The sequence below is a fragment of the Castor canadensis genome, chromosome 12 (assembly GCF_047511655.1).
Source record: "Castor canadensis chromosome 12, mCasCan1.hap1v2, whole genome shotgun sequence".
Taxonomy (NCBI): domain Eukaryota; kingdom Metazoa; phylum Chordata; class Mammalia; order Rodentia; family Castoridae; genus Castor; species Castor canadensis.
This window is the reverse complement of record NC_133397.1, coordinates 12,664,770-12,691,222: the sequence shown is the minus strand read 5'-3', so window position 1 is coordinate 12,691,222 and position 26,453 is coordinate 12,664,770. Positions and strand designations below refer to the sequence as shown.

The 26,453-nt window shown below is 40.7% G+C and overlaps 1 protein-coding gene, 1 long non-coding RNA gene and 1 other non-coding gene across 4 annotated transcripts in view; 1 reads left to right on the top strand and 2 right to left on the bottom strand.

The window, feature by feature from the left end:
* The window catches only part of Nbas (NBAS subunit of NRZ tethering complex), a 361,792-nt gene that overhangs the window by 214,816 nt on the left and 120,523 nt on the right, over nt 1-26,453 (top strand). For both annotated transcript variants that reach the window (XM_020168280.2, XM_074049201.1), the window contains exons 36-38: nt 9,419-9,586; nt 12,341-12,454; nt 12,772-12,892. In XM_020168280.2, coding sequence (XP_020023869.2) covers nt 9,419-9,586; nt 12,341-12,454; nt 12,772-12,892 — 403 coding nt within the window. The remainder of the gene's footprint in view (nt 1-9,418; nt 9,587-12,340; nt 12,455-12,771; nt 12,893-26,453) is intronic.
* Nucleotides 6,777-26,373, bottom strand: LOC141414764 (uncharacterized). Its single transcript, XR_012439606.1, has 3 exons — nt 26,077-26,373; nt 9,843-10,042; nt 6,777-8,282 (listed from the first exon to the last, which is right to left on the bottom strand). It is a non-coding gene; the product is annotated as an uncharacterized lncRNA (long non-coding RNA).
* Nucleotides 16,273-16,403, bottom strand: LOC141415295 (small nucleolar RNA SNORA51). The gene has a single exon (XR_012440278.1). It is a non-coding gene; the product is annotated as a small nucleolar RNA SNORA51 (small nucleolar RNA).

Sequence of the window (26,453 nt, the reverse complement as noted above, 5' to 3'; positions counted from 1 at the left end):
TTGTGTTTCATGACAAAAAAAAAGCTTGGCTTTTTTTTTTTTTGAGTCAGGGTCTGCTATGTACATAGCCCATGTTACCCTCAACTCTCTGTAGCTTTGACTGACCTTGAACTCATGGTTCTCTTACCTTAGCCTCCTGGATGCTGGAAGGGATAACAGCTTTGAGCCAACACGCTGTCTTGCTTCTTCTTTTTGAGTGGATTTAAAATTTGGGAATCATTATTTCTTAAAAATAAAAAAAAGTTAGATATGAGCCAGCCATGATTAAAAATACTAAGTTTTTTATAACTTTTGAAGTGTGGTATATGGATATGTGTTGTAACTTTGTACCTTCACCTTTTTTAAAATATAAAAGTAATTTAGACAGCAATATGTTAAAAAATAAAATTCTTTCCTCTCTTTTTGTCCGTCCATCCCATGATTCCCAATGCCCAGAGATGAACAGTTTTGAGTTTATATATTTCCTTCCAAATTTAATCTTTTTTCTTTTCTCTCTTTTTGAGGCAGCATCTTACCATGTAGCCCAAGCTGTCTTGAAGCTCGTGATCCTCCTGCCTCTACCTCCTGAGTGCTGGGGTTACAGGTACAGCCGCTATGTACAACCTATCCTTCCACAATTTTCCTGAGTATAGAGAGTTTTATGTGACTCTCTTGACTCCTGATGATTACTATTTTGTCTTTTAAATTATTAAAAGCCATATATATTGTTTCATTTTCCTGCAGTGTTTTGTGTCATATAGTCTGCCCTTGTCATTACATGTAAACCATTTGTTAATGGCAGCAGGGTGTTCACTGAGCACGCACCATCATTTATTTATCTCTTGCTTTGCTTTTGAGCATTTAGATTGTGTCCAGTTTTTCTTTATTTTAGACTGATATACTCTGGGCATTTTATATACACCTTTGTATAGTATAATAATTCTAGTGTTACCCTGGAATAATAGTGGAAATGGGCTCCCGGGATAGGTAACTTGTCAGTCCTCACTTGGCCTTGTTTGCTCTTGTGATTCCCTTACATTACAAGAAACACAGTAGGTCCTCATTAGTTCTTGTTTTGCTGGGCTTCTTTTTTGGCACCATTGCCTGATGGAACATTTCCTCTGGGAGACTTAGTTTGCAGAATCATAACATCAGTGATCCTGGTAGTACCAACACTGTCCATAGTGTCTGTTCATGCATTTCGTTCAGCATGTCATCTGACCAAAGGAGGAAATGCTAGGCTCATTGTGATGCTTCCACCACACCATGCTCAGGAATGTGAACATATATGGTTTTGACTAGGTTGGCAAATCTACACGATAGATTTCCACTCCTCCCAAAAGTTAAAACTAGCTTTCTCTTCTCTTAGTACTACTGTTGGAATGCCAGGATTTTCTTCTTTCTTTTATTCTGCCTTTTTGTTTGATTTGTTTTTTGGTTATGTTTTAGCAATGAGGAATACATTTGTGCTTTTTATGCTAAATTTGCTATTTAAAGCTATTTTCCAAAAATTATACACTCAAGTTGTCTGTCTTGGTTGCAGTGAAATGTGTGTGTGCTAACCATTTCCTTTAAGGAAGCCTGGTGATATTACTTACCCACAGTAGGGTCAGTGTTTGCTGCTTTGAGCCACTTTTCCTGTACTACTTTTAGTTTATGCTTAGCAGTGGCTTCATCTCTTTCTCTATCCTTTACCACTCTCCATGCGGCCTTCTTTCCTCACCATTTCACCAGACAAGCTTGTATCTGGGTTATTAGTGACCTCTTGTTTTCACATTTCTGTGTCAAATCTCAGTCTTCATTTTATTTGACCTCTTAAGTAACATTTGACATCCTGTTTCAGGGACAGGCCATTTCTCCCTGGCCACTTATTCTCATTGCCTTTCCTGCTTCCTCCTCATTTTCTCAACTAAATGTTAGATCCCTGGTCATGGTTTTACACAAACTCTTCTCTGTCGGTACTCTTCCCCTAGATGATCTCATCTATGACTGTGACTTTAAGTATCAACTTCGTGCTTATGATTTGTTGCTTCATAGCTCTACCTGAATTCCATACTCTTATGTACAGCTGCCAGCCTACCATCTAGACGATTCGCATAGACATCCCATCTCAGTATGTTAAAGTTGAACTGTTCCTTGATAAAAGAAGGGTAAATAAAACCTGTTATATTCACATAGTGTAACAGGATACAGCAATCAGGTGGGCAGCACTGCACAAGTTGATGTCACAAATACTGTTAAAGAAGGAATAAATAAACTAGACAGGTAAGATGTGGTTGTGATAAGGAGGGATAAATTCTGTTATTACTTGGGGAGGATATTTGAATGGGGTTCATTTTGATAAATGCTCAGCTCCTTGGTGAAATAAGGAAACTTTCCTTACTTAGCTTTCTTCCCTAAGATACTGTTGGGAGCAGGGACTATATCTTATTCTTCATGGTGATCCTGATTTCTAGCACAGGTCCTAAATTATGTTGACATGCCAAAAATGTTTTCAATAAACTTACTTTTGAGGTATATCTTGAATCCAAAGACATTCATCCAAAGTGATAAAAATGGACATGGAAAGAGAAAATTAAAATATTCTTCGTACATCTCTATTTTTCCTGAATAGAGTTTTCATAATCTTGGTCCAAGGATGCTAGGGGGGTCTAAGAAGTGTTTGGTCCTTAGATCCTCTGAAATAGTGTGCCCAATTAGATATATGTGTGTGTGTGTGTGTGTGTTAGTGATGATATTTTCATGTAAGCACTCGCATATGCACTCAGATTTCTTAGCTGTCATGAGAAATATATAGAGCCCCCAAAATTGAAAGCAGCTAAAATGTTGCTGTGCCTACTATTTAGCAAATGAGTTGAACCAGAGTCACACATTAGAGTGATTTGTTTCATGGGGTATTTTTTCTTTCCCTTCTTCTGATAGGTACTTTGAAAAATATTACCAGTAATAATGATTGCATTGTTAATATTCTGAGTTCAGGATGAAGTTTGCTATAGCGTTAGGTGTAGGGAGGTACTTTGAATTATTTAAAGGTATGTTGAGGAGAAAAGGTAGTGATTGAGTATAATGTGAGTTCTGTTTGTAATCCTTTCCTAGTTTATATGTACCATCAGCTCAGTTCATAGGAGGCTAAAAGTTTTCTCTAAAATTAACTCTTTTATTACTAGACTCTAGACAAAGCAACTTCTTAAACAGATTATACATTATAGTTGTTGACCAATAAGAGTTGTTTCTGTGAACCCTGTGCCATATGTGGAACTGTCCTGTTCTTAGCAACTCACTTGGTAATAGTGTCTGCTATTTAGAAGTTGTAAGATGCTATTAGTGCTTAGTAAGTTAACCTTTCAGCCATGTAGCACACTTCATGGTAATGAGATTTCATGTTAAATTTTATGCTGGGAATTGTTGATTTGGTTTTGTGGTTTAATCTATTTCTGTATTACATACTCTAAATTAATTAGCAGTATGCAACTATGAATATAAAAAGTGCCAGTAATAATTATTTCAGGAGTAAATTTTGCCTAACCTCTTTTTTTTCTCCCCATTATATGAAGTTGAAAGAAAGCTATTTTCCTCATTAATGATTCTGGTTACACCATGATCTTGGTAGACCTCCCTCAAATTAAATGCTTATTCTGTGCTCAAAATGAGCCTTTCATTTTACTTTGTCATTTGTAATTTTCCTGAGGGGAAGCTCTTACAGGAAATCCTTTTATCACATACATTTCTGAGCATGTGAATTTCATTTATCTTCTGAAATAAACTTTCATATTTCATATGTTTTTAAATTTCCTATCTTGAGCTAGCCCATCCATATGAATACGGTAAAGCTTAGGTTTATTTTATGAAATGCAATGATAGTTTTATGTCTTAAATTTTTGATGTCTTTCAGTTGGCTTGATTTACCTCTCAATGAAGTCATAGTTCTCCTAAGTGGCAAATTTCTTACCATGTTTATATTTTTAGTTCTATACTTGAATTGGTTGATGGCAATCAAATGATTTGATACGCCCACTCAATTAAGTAGATTTTCAAGATGAACAGAAATTGAAAATGTGACATGAAATCCTATTTGAATAACATCTACTCTAGGCACAACCCTAAAGGTTTTTGGTAATGTAGTTTCAAGCATTTAAACAGTGCAGTAACACCAGGCTTCTAATTCTTATCTATAACTCCAAACTACAGATATTCTTACACACTTTGAGGGTGTAATGATGAACAGATTGTGCCTCTGCTGCTCTTGAATAACTCACTTTATAATAAAAAAGAAATAGACACAGACTGTTGTGGAAAATACATTACAAGTGTACATGTAATTCTATGAGTGGATAGAAGAAGGGCAGTACATGGTCTTAACAAGATTCTACTTAGAGCAGAAATATTACATGTCAAAGAAAACTAAGAAGGCCATTGTGTGACCCTGGACTAGACAAAGATTGCTTAAGCATGATACAAAAATAAGACTCCTAAATTTAAAAACAGATGGATTGGACTAATTTAAAATAAACAGCTTCTGTTAATCACACGATATCATTAAGGCAATGAAAAGGTAATCCCAAAAAACAGTAGAACATTCTCACAATTTATATGTCTAATAAGGGATGTGTATCCAAATATTTTAAAAAACCTCTACCAACAAACAAGAAAGATGGACAACCAATAGAACAACAGGTAAAAGTCTATAACAAATACTTCCCAATAGAGGATATACAAGTGGCACAAAAAATAGATGAACTATTCAACTTCATTAGTCACTGCTGAGATGCCAATTAAAAACATAAGAGGGAGAACTGGGCAGGGGGATGGCTCAAATAGCAGAGCGACAGCCCAGCAAGCAGGAGCCCTGCATTCAGACACCACACCAGTACACCCTGAAGAAATAAATAAAAAAATAAAAAGATAACGTTAGATACTTACAAAAATCATCAAAATGAAATTAAAAAGACATGTATGTGTCCTATGAATGTAGAACAACCAGAATTATCACAATTGCTTGTCTAGAGTATCAGTCTAGACTTTAGAAAAGGTTTGGCTTGATTTACTGACTGTGGACATAAGCATACTCTGTGGGTTAACAATTTCACTGTGAGGTATATGCTCAGAAATGCGTACGGGCAGCATTACTGACAGTAATTCCAAACTGGAGGCTGCTCAAATGCTCCTTGATAGAAGCAGGATAAATATTCACACAACGTAACAGGATACAGCAATCAGGCGAACAATTTTCAACTACTTATAAAAATATTAATGAGTTTGTTGAGCAGTCCACTCACATATAGTATGGAAACAGGCAAAAAAAAAAAAGCTGCCGCAAATCAGGACAGTGTTTATTCTGGCACTCCCAATGTGTGTGTCTGGGAGTTAGCACGACATAGGCTTCTATGATTCTGGTGCTAGTGTGTCTCTTGACCTGAAAGCTGGTTGATCAAACTATACACTTAGATGTGTACTTGTTGAAGATGTCTTCTACCTCAAAAATAGCTTTAAGAAAGATCCTTATGCCTGGATTAAAGATAGGAAGAGAGGATAAATGTTGGCAGTAATTGTCTTTGCTTCATGGGAATGTGAATAAATACCTTTTTTCTACTTCTTTGAATTTTTCAAACCATTTTTATGAGGTTGTATTAGTTTTATAATGCCAAAAAATAAGTGAATTTAAATAAATACAAATGTTAAGAGTGTGTGTGTGTGTAAAATTGCAAGTACGTCAGAGTCCTACAACAATGAAAATGATGAATTGACTGCACGTTTTTAGAGCCACATCTGTTCAAGAAGAAGAGGGACAGTTGTCTGTAGCCAGGATGTTCACCTTGTTTGATCCAGTCTACCTTTGTGTCTAATACCTTCTCTGCAGTGTCACTGTAAAACACAGCTTGGGACAGGAGTTGGAGGTAGCATCTACATCTCTGTATGACGTTAGAAGCTCCATGGCTGGGCTTGTGGCCTTGTTAGAAAAGAGGGGGCTCTGGAGCCCAGGAGCAGGATCCACATGTTTTTATTCTGTTAATTTGGACCTGATGAACCAGCTGGCTACTATGTTACCAATGTGAAGAAGAAATGAGCCTCTATTGCCATTTCCTCAGATGGTAAAGAAATCAAGGGAGGAAAAGATTTCTAGTTATTTTAATGCCAGCATTAAAACAGCTGTCTTGTTTTTTGTGTTCCCTTCCAGTTTTCACACACAATACACATAAAGCCCTTTGTAAATCCTGGCACGGAGCAGGTATTCAAGAAATGGCAGTTGTCATTATTGTTAATGTCAAAGGGAGAAGTATGTGTTTTCCTATCTAGGCCTTTCTACCTTGTCTTTTCAGAAGTGTTGGATAATATTCTGTCTTCCTCTCTCTCCATAAAGGAGGAGTAACTTCCTGAACTGTTGCTAAAATTGAAAGAACTTAGGTTCCCAGGGTCTTGGTGATATCTGTCACTGGAAAGGATGCTTTATGTTCAGTTCTACTCCATTTCATTGAAGTTAAGCTCATATTATTCTTTTCTATTTCCCTCCCTTCCTGTCTGTAAAAAGCAGTGTGAATTTTCATTTACAGCACATCTCAGTCTGGAATAACCTCATTTCCAGTGCTCTAAGCCCTATGTGGCTGGTGGCTACTGTGCAGGACAGCACAGGTTAGAGGCAGTTCTCGGATGTGTGTTCCCCTCACTTAACACCACTGCACTGATTCAGTTGTTTTGGTTAGACATGTCTGCTCTGTAGTCCCAACTACTTGAAAAAGTTACACCAAAATGCAGACTTGCAGAAAGATTTTAGACTTAGGAAAAGGTTTTATTAAGCCCAATTGTAGCTATAGATTTAAGCCATGTTTTCACAATAAACACAGTATTCATGATCCCTCTGTTTTGTTTTTTAGTTATATTTTTTCTGAGATTATTATTTTTTAATCAGTCAAGTTCAGTTGTAGACCACAGAAAACATTATAGAAGAATATAGGAACAGAAGGTGTTTTTTTTCTTTAAATTGAAAATCAGGGCCTTAGAAAATCATTGAAAGGACTGAAGCTACTGGAGTGTTGGTATTGCTAAAACTTTTTTGGGGGTTCAGTATTTTGGCAGTGCTGAGGTTTGAACTCAGGGCCTTATGCTTGGTAGGCAGGTGCTCTGTGATTTGCGGCACTTCTTAACAGTAACTCTTAAAGGATGTGCAGTCTGCACAGGGGCTGGGGATGAGCTTGGCTCCAGGGCCATGTGGACTTCCAGGTGCAAGCTGGTCAAATGGAATTTCATATCTGTCCTTTAACCTCCTCTGTCATTGCTGCCCAGAAACAACCAGAATATTTTAAAAGTCATTAAAATTCTTGCCGGTAGAAAAACCACGGAAATGGCAGAAGTATGGTTTCTACTACAGTTTTGCCTTCTAGATTTTATGCAGTGTATGAGGAAAAGTAGGTTATGTGTGAAACACCAGTACATAAGTGAATCTAGGACATGTAGCCTTTATCTTCTCAACTTCTAACAACAAGAAACTTTGCAAGGAAGTCACAATGCAGTTGAGTGAGACAAGCTGCAGCATAGGGTACAATCTGAAGCTTACTAGAAGGGCTATTCTTTATTGGCAACTGAACCCTAAACAATTATTTTTTTGCATGATTGCCCTTATAATAGATAAACAGTTAACATAATTTTCTTTTATCAGTACATCATCCGTTTTGATAATTAACTTAATATTAATATGTAATATTGCATTCAATTGATGGTTTATACATTTCCTAATGTTCAAAAAATTATCAAAATCCTTTTGGGGGCATTTAAAAATAGTTTAGAATACATATGGTTAGTTTTAAGCATAGGTGACTAGATAAATTGTGAACATTAGTTAATATAGCTTAGCTATGTTTCTCTTTAGAAGAACAGAACATACATTTATTTAAGTATCCTAATATGATATATTCATTCATTATTGCCATGAACTTTGTAGCTTTTAAATAATGCAGTTGACTATTCTACTGTTCATAGGATGGAAATCTGGCAGACATGGAAGGTCTCTGCTTAGAATTTTACAAGGGCAAAATCAAGATGCCAGTAAGACTGCAGGCTCTTTAGAACCTGTTTCTGTGCTCATTCGTGTTGTTGATTGAGTTTAATTTCTTGTGGTTGTGGACTGAATTCCATATTACTTTGCAGGCCATAATCTGATAGCCGTTTTCAGTTTCTAGATTCAGCCCTCATTCCTTGGCACTTAACCTCCTTCTTCCATCTTCAAAGCCAGCAACTACGGGTTGAATCTCCTTACACTTCACATCTCTTCTGCCTTTTCCGCCATGGCTTGTCTCTTACATACTGTGATCCTAGACAGGAAAGATTTTCTACTTTAAGAGAACCTTTTGTGAGTAGACCAATCAACTCAGATATTTCAGCATAATCATTTTTGGGGTCTGTATCTTTAATCATATCTCAAAGTCTCTTTGCTATGTAATGCAACCTATTCATAGGTTCTAGTGATTAAGACGAATATATTTTTGGGATCCATAATTCTACATACCATATATAGCAGCGGTCAAGTTGATCTAAAGAATGCATTTGTTTTAATATTTGTTATATGATAATAATTACTGAATGACTGAATGATTTATCATTTTTATTGCTTAAATAATATCTTAGTATGATGTATAACTAAATAACAAAACTAAACTATCAACTAAGCTATCCTATTTGTGACAAGAAGATCAAGACAATTATTGGTGCTGAAAGACTAAGCCTTAATTTTTTCTTTCATTTAACTGAAATACTTAAGAAAAAATAAATAGTACTAGATAGACTTAACCAAGAAGTGTGTTCATAGAACAATTCATCTTGACCAAAAGCAGATGTGGTCTTTGTCATTTTTGTTTAAAAGACTATGAATGTGAGGGCATTTTTTTTTCCTGATGGACTCTCTCAAAATAATAAATGGAGAGTTAGGATTTTGCTGATTGTTTCGAGAATGGCAGGTTTCACATAATACACCTTTTAAGCACTATTAATCATCCATTTGTTTGGATGAAAAACAATGCCTTTTAATATTGAAAGGTGGATTACTGGAATCTTATACTTTTCTCTAGCTCACAAGATCATTGTTTAAATGAATAATTTACTTTTAATTAAGCTAACTAATAAACACTTTAAAATATGTGGTTTAAAGAAACAAACATGTTATTAGATTGGTAAAAATTAAAGAATACATCATTTTCTTTATAAATATTTCTGAAAGGGATTATTTGGTGAAGGTACTATGAAGCTTTATGTTCTCCCAAATTTTCTCTTATAAGTTATTCAGGGAGGAAAAATATGCCATTGGTACTTTGTTTTCCATTTATTTCATGACTAGCAAAGATGGATTTTTGACTTTACCTTCATATCTAATATCTTATCATTTTGAGCAGTAATGTTATATTCTTATCAGTGCATATTTTTGCTTTTGACATTTGTCTTGTTCTCAACACAGGATGGTGTAAGTGTTCCAGGCAGTAATTCATCTGACCTATTACACTGGACTACTGCTACTACCATGAAAGTCCTTTCCAACACAACAACTACCACCAGGGCTGTGCTGCAGGCTGTCAGTGATGGACAGTGGTGGAAGAAGTCTTTAACTTACCTCCGGCCCCTCCACGTAAGCAAGGCATTCTTCTTAAAATTAATTTTGTGATTTATGTCAGTTCTTTAGCACTGCAGCACAGTTTTTTCACTGTCATATCTTTAATTATTAAAAAAATCTCTTAAGAAAGCCATAAAACAAGGAGTAAGTAATCTGTTTCATAGAGTCTGATATACTCCTTTGGAAGACTTATAAAGGAGACAGATATTTGGTAAGGTTTGATTTATGTATCAAAATTTGGTGAGATGAGAATGATTGTGTCAGTACTTACTTGCTTTTGCTATACTTTTACAGGCTAGTAATTCAGGAAGAATGTTAGGAAACAGCTTGGGTCTAGCTAAACAGACTTTTGCTTCCATTCTAAAAGTAGAAGCCAAGACCAGCAATTGCGTTTGCTTTGGGGGACATCTTAGTCTGTGGCTCCCTTGCTATCTTCTCTGTATCATCACACTGCAGTCCTTCAGTCCCACACTGGAAAACAAAGGAAAAAGAAGCATGTGCCTTTATATCATTTCATCCCAAACACTCTTGGAGTTTCTCATCCATCCATCCATCCATCCATCCATTCAGTCAGTCAGCAAATACTTAGCATTTGCTTTCTGTGAGTCAGACACTCTGCTGAACACTGGGAACAGAATGGGGACCACTTCCCTCTAATTCCCTTCTCAGTGGAACTCACATGTCAGCAGGTGGGGCAAAGAAAAAAGTATTTGTATAATGCTATAGCGTCGGGTGGTAGTGAGTACTATGAAGACTACTTAAACAAGACAAGTGAATAATGAATTGTATGGCGGAGTAATGTTCTGATTTAGAGAGGGAAGCTGGGTTTCTCAGAAAAGAATAACTTTTCAGTAGGAACGTGATTAAGCCAAGAAGAACAAGTACAAAGTCCTGTGGGGGAACATGCTTGACATCTTTGTGGAACAAACAGAAGGCAAGTGTGGTGTGAGCAGAGTGAACAAAGAGGAGAACGGTCGGAGATGAGCTCAGATTGATGGTGAGGAGGACAGTCACAGATAGACTCACATAAACTGTGGTGGTGAGTGTAGATTTTGTTCTGAGTAGAATGGAAAGCTTTTGGAGAATTTGTGCCATGCAGTTATGTGCTCCAACTTTATTTTTTATTTTTTTTTTAATATTTCTGCAGTATTTGGGGTCTGAACTCAGGGCCTTGCACTTGCTTGGCAGACACTCTGCCACTTGAGCCACTCTGCCAGCCCTTTTTTCATTGGTCATTTGTAACATGGGGTCTCACTTTATGTCCACGTCAGCCTGGACCATGATGCTTCTATTTGTGCCTCTACATAGCTAAGATGATGCACATACATCACTGCACCTAGCCATATGGTTGACATGGGATTTTGCAAAATTTATCTTTCTTCTCCTTCTTCCTCCTCTTTCTTCCTCTTCTTTTTTTTTAATTGACCAAGGCCTGATCTCTGCCTCCCAAGTAGCTAGGATTGCAGGCTTCAGTAGTCACGCCCAGCTGCAACTTTACTTTTAATAAGATCATGGAACTGCCGCGTGGGGAGTTAGGAATAGAAACAAGGAGGCAGAGATCCCTGGTTTGGTACTGTAGGCAAGAGATACTAGTGATTTAGATGAAAGTAACAATGAAGGAAGTGGGCAGTGGTTGGTTTGGCATGTATTTTGTGGACCTGCTGATCACCTGGGTATGGAATACGCAGGAGAGAGGAGATCTGAGGCTGTGAGCCCAAACAGAGATACCGTGTGCTTGACTTTGGGGTAAATCTGAATATTTCTTATCACTTTATGCATCACATTAGATTATAATTATGATATTTTCTCTTCTCACCTGTTGGAGGTTTTGAGAGTCCATGTCTTAGGCAAAGTTTTTAACAGTTTATAGCATCAGCTATAATTTTTATCATTAGCAACAGCAGCTACATTATTTCCCTAGACTGTGCTTGCCAGAAGTAGGTGTGCAGTAAATGTGGGAGGAACGTCTTTTACTTGGCTGTTTCAGGAAGGAGCTTTAAAGTCTATTTGAGGAGCATAAATAACCATAATTATCCATACCATGGGTACTAAATAACTTCTCATCAGGAATGTTGATCACAGTCTTAAAGGCTTGTGTGGGGCTGGTGGGGGTAGAGGTGGTATTTGTGAAGGAGCTGGGGCCAATGAAAGGGACACAGTCATATCATCTTCAGCAGGTGGGGGCTGAGCTGGGCCTGCAGGAAAGGGAAGAACTTCACCAGGCAGACCTCTGGGACAAGACTTTCACCTTGAGAAAAGGGAACCCAGGTCTATAGGATGCATAAGGCAGGTTTGTGTGGTTGGAGAGGAGAGATAGCCTTTAACATTAGCAGCCTCAAATGTTACTCTGCAGGGATTGGGTTTTATGCTGGTAGCTATTTGCCTTGCTCAGAGCTACTAAAGGTTTTTTGGGCATGGAAGCAACATGTACAAAGCGATGTTTTAGGAATGATGTGGTGTAGAAAATTCACCCTGCGTATAACACTGATTGCTTCACTGTTTCTGATTCACTGATGTCAAAGTGACCAGGAAAATCCAGAAGGACTGGAAGGTGGGGTTGAAGTGTTGCTCGTAGAATATAATTATTATTGTCACATCTTCTGCTGGGTACCTGTGTCACTCTGACACTTGTGCTTTTGGTCACAGAAAGCATACTGATCAGTGTCTCCTGAAATCAGCCTTATTTTTTTCCTTCTCCTTTTCTTTTTCTCCTTCCTCCCCCTCATGGTCTCTCTTTGTATTCATTGTTCTTCACTTTTCTGTATTTAGGGGCAAGAATTTGGTGGTGCTTATCACATGGGCACTACGGCAAATGAAGATCTAGAAAAACAAGGTTGTCATCCTTTTTATGAATCAGTCATCTCCAATCCCTTTGTCACTGAGGTAAGGACAGTGTGCCTAAGAGGATAAATCCAACTGTCATGTTTTTATGGACAGTATAAAGAAAAACTAAAATTGTCCCAAAAATGTACTTCTTTGGCTTTATTTATTCATGTTGTACTTTGATTTTATGTGTCTTGTTTCATATACATCATGACATATTATGAGATGAAAATCTACTTAAATGTTAGATGAAATAACATGCAGTAGTGAGATGTTATTATTAAAATTACCAGAAACCATAAAATCCTATAATTGTGTTTTCTAAGAACATACTCTTAGACACTCTATTAAATGGTGAAACTTCTGTTTTTATCTAGTCTGAAGTGACCTATGACACCTACCACCACATCCCACAGGAAAGCTTTGCAGAAGTATTACTGAGAACTGGAAAACTGGCAGAGGCTAAAACTGAAGGAGGAGTATTTCCAACCACAGAAGGTAAGAAATAAGGTTCTAGTTTCTTGACAGGGTATAACTCTAGGGGAAGAGTATATATTGGATGAACAGTACTAATATATGAATAAACAGAGTTAGAAAAAAGTAGTAATTTTTTTGTATTTTGAATTGCCTAACTCAACACCACCATCCATTCATTCATCTATTCATTTGTTTGAACTTTATTTATCGAGAGTCTCCTCTTTTCTGGATACTTACTTTGAGGATGTAAGTGGATAAATAAGATATAATTCCTATGTTTAAGTTCCTAATTATGTAAAGTGATTGTCATAGTGAATGGTATATCATGCTCAAAAAATACTTATTTCTTTTCTACTTTGATGTTTCTTTGAATGTAGATCTATATTTGATTTTGAGAATTTTCTGATGATGGCATATCTTTCCAGATAGAGTTTTTGGAAAAGAATGACATGTATGCAGGTTTACCAATTTGCCATTTGTACTCTTGTTTTTTTTTCTCATTAGCCTCCTATTTCTTTTTAAAGAAACAGACTCCCTGACTTTATTCTGTCAATTACCTCTTTCTCTGTTCTGCCTTCCTTAGTGAATACCTCATGATTCAAAGGCCATGGAGCTCCAGCTATCTGGTCTGAATTCCAGGCAATCAGTGAGGAGGAAAGGGGATGAAGAGGGAATAAAACTTTTCTTAGAAGCCTTCTCCACAACTTCCAGTTCCATGCTGTGGGCCTCCTTTAACTGGCTGTCAGCCTGGGCGGTGCATCCCGGCTGACAGTGCATTGCTCTGTGGAGTAAAACTCAGGAAAATGCATTTGGGGAATTGAGCTGCTTTTTTCCTCCAGGCAGACGCTATAACTTGTTTTTAGATGACTGTTTTCTTTAATCAATATTTATATGCTGTTGGGAAGAGGAGAGATAGATACTATTTCCCCATCCACTATGTGCAAGTCCCTCGAATACTGTAGGTTTTGACAAAATATACCATTTAAATTCATTTCTGACATGTACTCTTCTCTACTTCTTACCATTCTTTAATCACAGTATACCTCACGGTTGTGGATTATATTTATTTTTTTCCTAAAAGCTATTATTTAATTCATGGTATGTCTTAAGTTTGATACATACATACATACATATATATATATATTCAAGTATATACTAGCGTTACTCTTCTTTTACTTAATTATTCTTTGTTACTTCTTCCTTTTCTTTTTATTGCCTTAAATCAGTTGCCCATGGATTAAATATGATTGATTTTTCATGGTAGTTTGTACAGATCAGATATGAGGCCTTAGGAATGTATTGGGTTGGATATGGGAGTGTTGCTTATTGATTGGCATAGTAATGGACTGAAATAATAACCAGGAAGGTTGCAAACATTGGTTCATACAATATTTCTACTTATTATTTAGCTTGCTAAGTACACTTATGTGAATTTTAAAACCTCTCATACAGGGGTATGCCTCACAAAAAGGCAAAGTAATGGAACCATGTGATTCAGGGTTTAAATGCTGGATGCTTTCTTGGAGCAGACCATCTCAGACTAATTCCTGAGGTATTAGTGCTTGTGGTATTTTCAAGAGCTGTGTTTGGAGGCATGGTTAGAGTGCTTAACGTGAGGCCCAAGAGAAGAGCATATTTTAGGGCTATTCATCTTCTTTTGTTCTTTTGTTGTGGTTGGTGACCAAATAATGCAGCATCAAAATGACCTTGAAACGTGAAGCAAATAGCCCAACTTCTTGAGGAGGTGTGTGACATGGAATGAAGATACTTTGATGCTAAGTCAGAAAATTCCATTGCTCACAGGAGAAATGACCCTTGAGCCACGTGTCTGCCATGCTTTGTCCTAGGAACTTAGAACAGAAAGTAGATGAAGAGCCGGGTGTGCTGGCACACCTGCACTCTCCACCACTTGCAAGGTAGAAACAGGAGGCTGGTGAGTTTGAAGCCAGATAAAGCAAAGTTAGAAACAAAATACAAAACCAAAACGACTAAGGGTGGGGCTCCAGAGATAGAGCAATTGCCTGCCGTGCTCAAGGCCCTGGGTTCAATCTCCAGCATAGAAACCAATCAATCAGTCAGTCAGTCACTGTGATAGAAGATACTGTCTCTGTCTTCCAAGTGCTTACAACAGAGATAGGGAAAGTTACTCGTGTATAAGTTGTATGATAGGAAGATGTAACAGGCACTGGGATTATAGAGGCATGAGAGCTGACATAGAAGGTTGTATGAAGAGGCTTCCTGGCGCAGGTGATATCTGACCTGGGTTCAGAAGGATGTGTAAGAGTTATGTAGATGAGGGAAAGGGGAAGCTACATAGGAAATGGGTTGGGAGAAGGAGAAAAGGGATGTTATAGGAAGAAGAAATGAAATTCATCAAAACAAAGAAGATAAACCCACCTGATTTTTTAGGGATTTGTAAATTATCATGCCTGGAGAGAAAGGGATCCGGTGAAAATATGAGGCAAGAGTAGGAGGAGAAGGCTTCAGGTGCTATGTTCAACATTATAAATGAACTTTCTAGCTCAAAGTTTTTATTCCACTTTCTTTGCTGCGGTTCCCTTATCTATCCAATGGGCTTAACAGCTTGGGTGTGCCATCACTGGTCTGTGTTCTCTGATGTCACACGGGGGCCCATTTTGTGTACATGTGCTTAGACTAAGTCTTCATTACTACCTGACACCTTGCACTTCAGCCAAACCAGTTATGATTTTGCCTTTTTCTTGTGATCTATCTTTCTAATTCTCCTTCCTGGTTCCATATTAGAGTCACTTAAGGAACTTTTGAGAAAAACTGAAGCCCTGGGATCCATTGTAGACCATTTATTTCAGAATCTCTACAGTTAGGCCCATGCATCAAATTTTCCTTAGAGTACCTTAGGCAATTCAATTTTGAAGCCACAGTTAAGACTATTTGGGAAGTTTCATTTAAGATATTAAATTATGCCCAAACAACACACATCCTTTCTTCAAACTGCCGCACCAAGCCACTTCCTGGCAGCATAGAGAAAGCAGTGATCTTTCCTGTCTATCTCTGCTCTCTTTAACTTGAAGCTCAATCCCCAATTTCCATATCTACTTCTTACACTTTTGCCATACCTGTGAGGATTTTCTGTATGGTACATGCCAAAATAAATGTTTTTCTATAATGATGACAGTAAGGAAAGTGTGTATCATACTCGTGGGTCCAGTGAATTGAGCATGTGCTGTTGATTAATCTGAATCCAAGTGTGCATATTATCCTTAGTGATATCCATAGGATTTTCCAGAGTATACAGGGATTTGTCTCTCTACTCCAGTGTTTTTTCACATTATCTTTTCTAATGATCAAGATTTTAATGATCCTCCAGAGGAACAAATCTATTGAAGAATTTTTTTAAATTACCAAATATTTTTTCTCCTACTCCCTGTCTCCCCATTCATAGTACAGACCAGGCATAGGGCCTGGGCTGAAGTGTAAATGGGGTAAGTGTACTTTTTCTCCTCTTTCTATATGGTCTTGTAAGAACACAGCCTGTGGTAAGCACCAAGAGGCTAAAAATGATCAAATGTTATTGAATGGGAAAAAATTAAGAAAGGGTATGCCCTTAATATATCATGTACATTGAATGCAGGGGCGATTTTAATAATATCAACCTTTTTGTTTACATTTGTGGTTATCATTTGTGAACCATTTTTTTACACACTGTCAAATTTGCTGTCTGTGGATAATGCTAATATACCTAGAAGAGCTATCATTGGCTATTATGTAATATCAAATAATTGTCAGGAACTTAGTAGAATTGAAGAGTGATATAGGTTAAATGACCCAAATTAAAAATCATGCTAAAAATGGGATTCCTGACTGGTTCAGAAGTAGGTTATACTACAAATTAAACTTCCCAACATGGTCTGTCTGACTTTTTAGACTTCTTTAATAAAGTTGATGAAAAGGTTTTTATGGAGACTAGGGGAAGAAAACTGATCATTATTTATTTAGCCAAATGATTTAATGGCTAATGATTTCCAAATGAATAATATGGACAGCTTTCCTCTATAAATCTAGTTCTGGAGTAAATTTTATCACAGAGCGTTTTCCAGAGGTGCATATTTTACACAGAATTAGTGCTTGGAGGTTTAGGCATAGATTTCATCTGATTTGGGCCGTATAGCTTGTTTAGAAAATGTATGATCTTTGAGTTTTGAGGTCTAGCAATGCAAATTAAACACACTGCTAAAAGTATGCAGTCCTTTTTCCTTTCAATATCTACTTTAAAACGTGATATAAAGTTCCTGTGATTTAGTCTCCAGCAAATATGACATCTTGTGGATCCCAGTAAAACTCTGTAATCAGCCTCCTTATCATCCTCTCTGAAATCTCCTCAAATGTTGCTTCTTATGGTTTGGAGATTATAAGCAAGGCTGAGAAGTTTCCTATGTGTGGGTGGGGTTTGATTGCTACTTTGTAAGAAACTTTGAGACTTAGGGAGGGCTGGTTTGAACTCAGGGCTTCATGTTTGCTAACAAACTCTAGAGGTAGAGTGGCGCTCTACCACTCAAGTCAGGCCTCCAGTCCTTTTTACTCTGGTTACTTTGGAGATGGAAGTCTCTTTTTGCCCAGCCCAGCCTGTACTACAGTCTTCCTGTTTATGCTTCCTGTCATCACTGGGTGCCACCTTACCCAGCTTTTTATATTTTTTTTCCCATTGAAGTGGGGTTTTGCAAACCTTTTGCCCAGCTGGTCTGGAATCTTGATCCTTCTATCTCAGCCTCCCTTGTAGCTTGGAACTGCAGGTGTGCGCCCCCATGCCTATTGGTTAAGATTGGGTTTCACTAACTTTTCTCTTGGGCTGGCCTCAAATTCTAATGCTCCTGATCTCATCCTCCCAAGTACCTAGGATTACAGGCATGAGTCAGTGGTTCCCAATGCTCAGAAAATCTTGATGGCCAGTAGTGCAGTTGGTGTCTCCCTCTCCAACTCCGCCATGAGTTTCCTTTCACATTTCATGTGTTGGCTAGAGGGGACCCAGCTGGGCACTTGGGTTGAAGAGATAAATGAGTTGTGACACTGTGGGAAGAAAAGGATGTCATGAGAGAACTTGAACAGCAATTGTGTCAGTGAGTAGGGAAGAGATCTAATCCCTTTCCTCTCAACCCGGGTCCCATGGAGGGTAGTTATAGGATGCCTGTGCTTCTTAGAAGCGCATTTAGGTGAGCTTTGAATCCTGTTTTAAAGGTTCAAGATAATGTTATCTCCTTTCAGGGTTTTTGGAGCTAATTCATGCCAGTCACCTATATCATATTGTTATGGGCATTTCAAATTGAGATATGGGACACAGAGACAATTCGGCAGGAAGCAATGCTTCATTGTGCTGGCATGGACTCAGCAGACTCGACTCCAAAGGCTGAGCCCCTAGAACAAAGGGGCTTACCTTATATGCCCTTGCAAGCAGGTTACAGAAGCAAAAAGCAAAGGTTAACCTATATATGGTTGCATGCAACTTTATTGGCTATTTCACTCCCCCCTCCCCTGTGCTATGTGACCTTCTTCACATTTCAGTTCTTTTAAGTTTTATCTCTCTGCTCTGTCATTCCTTCTCCCTGCTACATTATCAAAACACAGACTTGTCTGTTTCTTTTCTGATCCTCCTCCCTGCTATATTATTTCCACCTTTGATGCTTGGACCTACCTAGGGTAAAAGAGCACCATCTTGATCTAGGGTTTTGTATTTCCATAGCATCATTACATGTGTGGCCATTTTCCTTTCTATAGTGGCGTCCATAGTGGTCCTGATAGAACACAATGCCAGGGGAATAGGCAGGGTAATATTAAGCATGCTCCCAGGACAAGGCCCATCTCCCTATTAGGGTTTTGAGTCCTTCCAAGGCAGAGGACTATCCTTCAAACAGGTCATTGGGATTCCATCCTCCCAAATCTGGACGGGGACCTGGGCAAGCTTCCTCATTCTGTCTGTGATTTCCTCTGTGACTTTCCCTTCATCATCATCCTATAACTTACTTAGGTTGAATTTTCCACAAACTCCTCTCCCAGAAGCAAGCAGATAGTCTAAGGGCAAGTGGTTTTGATAGACAGCATTGCATATTTTAGTGCTTTGCTTTGCCAGCAAATTGAGATCCCTTTAGTTTCATTAGTTATAACCTCAACAACAGCCTGCAGCCTGATGATGCAGTTGAGCATATATATCAGGGTGCAATAGCCCCAGGACCCATCTTCTGCCCAAGTGGTGGGACCATAGTACTGGATGATTCGCTCAGGAAGCCATTCATTATCTTTCCAATTGCCAATTTGTAAGGTACCCCATTTTTGTCTACTTAATTTTTCTTCATATATGGGGACGCCCAGTATTTCACCTTGTCTGAGGGGAAGCAAGAAGAAGGGTGGCCTGATTGAGCCCAGTATGCAAGACCCAAACCAGCTGCTCTATAGCTCCATATAAGCTTGCTTCCCACAGACCCAATATGACCCCCTGGGTGCACACCAGTCTGTGTTTGTGGTAAGATTGCCCCAAGCTTTCCTGCTTGGGATTAGAGAAGCTAGTTAGTGGGTTGGGGTGGGGTTCTGTGTGGTTTAGACTTCCTCACCATTGGGTCTTTTGGGCAGTTGTTGTAAAACCTTTGTCCTAGGCAAGTTAAATTCCCCACTGGTGTGGAGACTTAGTCTTTTGAGTGGGATATGCAGTAATTTCTGATGATGGAAGTTTTTAGGAACCAGACATCTTTCCTGTGTTTTGGAAAAGCAGTCTCATTAAAAGGCACCCTTGCACCTAGCTTCCTTGCTTCCCAAGGCCAATGGTCTCCCATGTTGGACCCTCCACAAACATAGCATAAAGTGATAGTCAGTGTCTGGGCTATAGACTCAGCCAATGAGAGGACCAAATTTTTGGCCTCTATGAGATAGAAAATTCATTTCCTCATAAAAGGAGTGAAAAACTTGGTATGAGGAACTTTCATGGGTATCAGTTACTAATTTGAGGTTCATCACAGTCCCAGGGTGGCTTAAGTACAATGAAATCTACAGGGTTACAGGTGCCAGGAGTGCAGTCAGAGGCAGGTGTCCCCTTGAGAAGAAAGGCTGTGTGTTTTGCCCTTTGCCATGTAGCCCATGAAATGCAACCCCAATAAAGACAATAATAGGAACCCACATCATCACCTGGCCAAGAGCTGTCTCCCCCAGCACATATACTTATCATTTGACATATAGGCTCTTTCCTAAGCTAAGCCCCCACAGCCACAGCCTATACCTCCACATCCACCTTGGTCTATGGCCACACATGCATCAAAGAGCATTGATGCTGGTTTATCAGTGCTAAACACCTGGGTGCAGCTGATGAGGTTTCCAGAGTTGCAGATGCTTTGGCTCTCTAACCGTTGCTTCTGGGGGCAGTTAAGTGGGGTTGAAGCAGATACGCTGATTACCATAGGAGCACACTAGATAGGTGGTACAGTTGTGAGTGCATGACCCGATGACAGAGCCTGCCCAGAAATAGTAAGTATGGAAAGCAAAGTCCTGGTGACAACACTTCCTGCACGAGTAGTATGCATACATAGGTCACAGGAGAAGGGCTCTGAGGCCACAAAAGGAAACCATATCAGTAACAATAAACAGTAGTTATGCATCCTGCCCAAAAGAGATAGAAGAGAGCTAATAAAAACTTTTTGCCATGTGTCCAGTCAGCACAGGCAGTTTCTGCCAAACCTATGGCAAAGATTAGGGTGAGAACTATAGCAGCAGATACAGACAAGGGGTGACAATGCATTACAGTAAAATAACTGACATAGAAAATAGTTCGTTTGTCCTATTGGATAGTCGACTCAAGCTTCTGCCATGTGTAGACTAGTCAGCTTCCAGGGTGCTAGAGAAGGTCTGTCATCCCGTTTGTGGTCCCCTTTTGTCTCCCAGGAAGCAGAGTCCTGGTGAGGAAGGGCACTGACATTCTTGAGGGTGATCTAACAAGGTGAAGCCGGATCAGGGATGCCCTCCCACTCAGGAGAAGCTGGCTTGACTTGGCTGTGGTAGATCCAAGGAACAATCTCTGCTACTTTAACTGCAGTAGGGGTAGACAAAATAACAACAAAAGGGCCTCTCCAGTGGGGCTTTAACAGTTGGACATTCCATTCCTTTACCCAGATGACCTCCCCTGCCCTGAAGGGTGCATGGGAGTTGTCAGGCTGACAGGAAGTCTCTCCCGGACCCAATCATTGATCTTTGAGAGAGTTAACCGAGGGCCTGTATCTGTTGCCTCAAGGAGAAGTCACCTATTTCCTTAAAGGGGGATGGGAGTCCATAAAGACTTCAAAGGGTTAGAGCCCTTTCTGCTTCATAGGACTAGACCTAATCCTTGGTAATACTGTGGGCAGTAATTGATCCCACTACAGATGGGTCTCCTGACACAGTTTCCCCAACTGTAATTTTAGGGGTCTATTCATGTGTCCCACTTTTCCTGAACTCTGGGAGCTGTAGGTGTATGCAACTTCCAGGTGATTCCTAAGCCCTTAGTCATCAGCAGTATCACCTCAGCCACAAAGGCTGTCCCATTATCTGACCCAATAGACACAGGTGTCCCAAAATGAGGGATGATTTCCTTTAGCAGACATCTGGCTTTCTCCCGGGCCTTTTCAGTCCATGTGGAGAGGGCTTCCACCCATCCTAAGAAGGTACAGACAAACACCAGTGGATATTTGCATCCTTGAGCACATGGCATTTCAGTGAAATCCACATCAAGTTTTCAAAAGGAGTTCCACCCACGCTCTGCACCTGAAAGGCACTCTCAGCCCTTGTCTGGGGTTATTTTTGGCACCTAGGCTACATCTTTCACATGCTGCCTTACTTATGCTGGAAAGCCTGGGGACATAAAAATGCTGGGCCAGGGTGGTCTCAAGGGCTGTTCGCCCTGAATGAGTTCCTTTGTGGAACTGCTTGACAAATATAGGGGCCAGCAACTCAGGTATGGCAATGCAGCCATCAGCAAACTTCCACCATCTGTCCAGTAGAAAATTTCCCTCCTCAGTCTTTTTTTTTTTTTTTTTCATTTTTCTTTTATTATTCATATGTGCATACAAGGCTTGGTTCATTTCTCCCCCCTGCCCCCACCCCCTCCCTTACCACCTACTCCACCCCCTTCTTCTCCCCCCCCAATACCCAGCAGAAACTATTTTGCCCTTATTTCTAATTTTGTTGTAGAGAGAGTATAAGCAATAATAGGAAGGAACAAGGGTTTTTGCTGGTTGAGATAAGGATAGCTATACAGGGCATTGACTCACATTGATTTCCTGTGCGTGGGTGTTACCTTCTAGGTTAATTCTTTTTGATCTAACCTTTTCTCTAGTACCTGTTCCCCTTTTCCTATTGGCTTCAGTTGCTTTAAGGTATCTGCTTTAGTTTCTCTGCGTTAAGGGCAACAAATGCTAGCTAGTTTTTTAGGTGTCTTACCTATCCTCAGCCCTCCCTTGTGTGCTCTAGCTTTTATCATGTGCTCATAGTCCAATCCCCTTGTTGTGTTTACCCTTGATCTAATGTCCACATATGAGGGAGAACATACGATTTTTGGTCTTTTGAGCCAGGCTAACCTCACTCAGAATGATGTTCTCCAATTCCATCCATTTACCAGCGAATGATAACATTTCGTTCTTCTTCATGGCTGCATAAAATTCCATTGTGTATAGGTACCACGCCTGTTCTTGTGGTGTGAACTGTGGGTCCCATTTAGCTAAGGGGCATGGGAACAAGGCAGCCAGCTGTCAGGACAGACAGAAACCTGCAGCTCCCAAAAACTCTAGTTTGTTAGCGGGTCTTAGGGGTTGGGATGGAACACACAGCCTGTTTCCTTTCAGGGCCAAGCCTGTGTTGCCCCCGGGACAGGTGAAAGCCAAGGTATTTGACAGTGTTTTGGCAAATTTGGGCCTTTTTCCTAGAGACTTTGTATCCTGTCTCCCATAAAAGAGAAAGGAGAGAGGGAGTCCCTTCCATACAGTCCTCCCAAGTTGGTCCAGCCAGCAGGAGGTCATCTACATACTGGAGGACTGTGCAGCTGTGTGTGCTGGTCGCCTGAGCAGGCTTTGAGGTCAGGTGCCATGGCTGTTCCTAAAATAGTGGGTGAATTTTTAAAACCTTATGCCAATCAAGTCCAGGTTCATTGCCCCTTTTCCCCATTATTGGGATTTTCCTACTGAAAGGCAAAAATAGGCTGGCTCTGTGGGGCCGGGCAGATGCAGAAGAATGTGTCCTTAAGATCTAGGTAGGTAAAAAACTTTCCTCAGCTGGGACAAGGCCTAAAAGTGTGTATGGATTTGGGACTACGGGGTGCAAAGTGACAGTTGCTAAGTTTACTGCTCAGAGGTCCTGAATTCCTGAAATCTTCGGTTCCTGGTTTCTGGACTGGTAATAAGGGGGTGTTCCAGGATGACTGACAGGGTTGGAGGATCCCCTATTTTAAGAGTCTGGCAAGATGTTTTTGAATTCCAACCTGGGCCTTACCAGGAATGAAGTACTATTTTTGGTTGATGGGGGGTGGCTCCTGGCTGTAGTTCCACCACTACTCAGGGCAGAACTGGGGAGTTATCTTCAGCCCATGCACCTGTAATCTTGAAGGGGAGATCAGGAATCTCAAGGGGCCTCTCTTTAGGAGCACAGAACCTCTAGTTCTCTTCTTGTGCAGCCATGAGCATTAGAGTCTTTGCCTCAGGTCCTCTCAACTTTAAGGCAGCTGTGATATCCAAATCAAAAGTTATCTGTGCCCTCAGTTTGCATAAATCCTTGCATATCAGGCCCACAGGGCAATCAGGGAGATAAAGGAATTCATGCCTTACTTCATGACCCCAAAGATTGCATCATTTGGACACTAAGAAGGGGCATCAAGCCTGGTCCCCTAGGCCTTGATAATAGTTGTATGCCTTTTGGAAAGAGGCCCCACTGGTGGGGTCACAACTGAATAGTCAACACCCATGTCCACCATGAGATCAGCGGGATGGCCGCCTATTTTCATTCACACCGTAGGCTCTGGGGGCCCAGTAGAGTGGAGCCTGGTCTGTCCTAGTCCTCCCTATAATCTTCCAGGCCTGCCAGACCAACAATGTTTTCCTTCCAGGGGCTGGCTCCTCTGCGGGTGGGCTGATATTTTCTTTCGACAATCTGGCCTCTGCTTCTGGTCGGGGGGGCCTTTTGGGAGTTCTTGGCCCATTGGGGACATTTGTTCTTCCAGCACCCTTCCTGACGACAGTAGGCACATTGCTTTCACCCTCATTCCTCCCTTAAGGCAGGGGTGCCCTGGGGGCATTTGTCGCATCTGCCTGGATTAGCTCTCCAGGGCCTGCCTGACTGCTCACAAGGGCTGCTCCAAGAAGGTCCACTTTCCTTTTCATCTTTTTGGCCTCCCGCCTAGCCTCCTGATCTCTATTGACAGAAACCTTTGTGGCCACCTCCAGAAGCTGGCTAGTGTTCATTCCAGTGAATCTCTCCAGCTTCTGCAATTTTCATCTATGTCCCCCTGGGCCTGGCCAACAAAAGTGATGCTAATCATCCTCTGATTTTCAGTGGCTTTCGGGGCAGAGGGTGTTTACAAATGGAAGGCCTCGCACAAACGCTCATAAAACTGGCTGGACTCTCATCTGGCCCTTGAAGGACCTCTGCTGTTTTGCTCATGTTCATGGCCTTTTCCCCTCTTTCCTTCATGCCTCCTGATATCGCTCAAGTTACCGGTAATCTTGGTCATCATTGGGGTCCCAGTGGGGTCTTCCTTGGAGGAATGGGTCTGAGCACATGAGCGGGCATTTAGAGTGCCCTCAGGGACCAGATCCTCTATCCACTTCAGAGCCGTCATTATACGGCATTGCTCTTAGTACTGAAGAGTCAGGAGAAGCTGTCGACAGTCTGGCCAGGTGGGTTTGAGAGTCTGGATGATGACTGAGGCTTTTTCCGTGAAGGAGAGGTTATGATGTTTCCAGTTGGGGAGGTCTGTGGTGGTATAGGACTAGTAGACAAATGTGCATCCTCCTCCTTGTATTTGGCCTCCTGGTCATAATACACGGGGCTCTGGACTTCCCTCAGGGGCATCTTCAGGGCAGCGGGAGTCTAAGGAGAGAAGGGGTCCTCACAGAGACTGGTTAGATGCCCTTGATCTGTGGGGGATATGGAGTAAGAATAGGTGGACTCAGAGTGGGCATGGGGTCCATGGGACTCAGGGAGGTCAAGGGAGTTGTGTTCCCAGGGGCTCCTTGGCCAGATATTATAAGTGTGATTGTTCCTCGAGCTTCCCCATCCAATGTTGAAAGTAGGGTTATGGAATTGGGTGCCAGTGGCCAGAGGTGGATAAAGTGGCACATAGTGCAGTGGCGTTTCCTTGGGCTCCTTGGCCAGTACAGGCTCCTTTGTTTTCTCTCTACACTTGGAAGTTGCAGCCACCCTAGCTACCATAATTCTACAGGCCTGTTCTAGACAGGGCCTCAGCCATGTAGGCCAGCTGAGGACAGCATTCTGCCAGCAGTCAATATAGAGATATTGATCTGGGTGTCCAGGTCTTCCTAGAGTTACTCTGTAAATTTCATTAACCACAGTTTTATCTGCTAATTCTTCCCGGGGCCACCCTACACCAAAAGCAGGCCAATTTACTTCACAAAGGTCCTTAAGCTTGTTAGGAGTTAACTTAACTCCGTAGTCTCCATTAAATCCCTTTTTAAAGTTTTTAATAATACACTTCAAGGGAGTTATTTTATTCTGATTTCCACCCAACTCCTTCTATTACTAGATGACAAGACAGACACAAAGGGGTAGGGGTTTGGAGGAGAGGTAAAGGGGGCCCTCTTTTCCGACACACAAGGGAGAATACACTCCTCTTATTGGTAACCTGGATACAGCCAGGAACTGCACAGGGTCCTTACTTGCTTCATCCATCTCCGGCTGCTCCCCTTACATGGATTTAGGTGTCTCTTGGCCATAATGACTGTATAAACCCTGGGCTGCAGGCCCTGTTAGGGCTCACCATAAACCATATAAGTTTGTCATAGAACCATGGACTGGGACTCCACACTAGCTTTGTAGCTAGGCTCTGTCTCATTCACACCTGGGAACACACAGGCATTCAACATTTCCACCCGCACCCGGTGCCTAGGAGTCACTGTTTCACTATTGCTCAGTTACTTGAGTGACCTGGGAGGCGATCAAGCTCCCCTTCTGCCACTTAGGGACAGGTCTAATATTCAAACCCGGGCTCTTACCAGTCTGATGTGCAGTACTCCCCTTGCTGGTTCCTGTGCCTCACTAGGTTCCATTGTGCATCTGAGGCCCTCAACCTGACTCACCAGGAGAATGAGTCCCTCCTGTGGATCAAACTGTCCGTTGGTGCCTGGCAGGAGCGTGGGATGCATCCCAAGGGAGGCGATAGCCACCATCTCCTCATTTCCAGCAGCGAGCCCCCAGAAATGTTTTGGGAATCTCAAGCTGACATACAGGATACTGAGGCAATTCAGCAGGAAGCAATGCTTTATTGTGCCAGCACAGACTCAGCAGACTCCACTCCAAAGGCTGAGCCCTGAGAACAAAGGGGCTTACCTTATATGCCCTTGCAAGCAGGTTACAGAAGCAAAAAGCAATT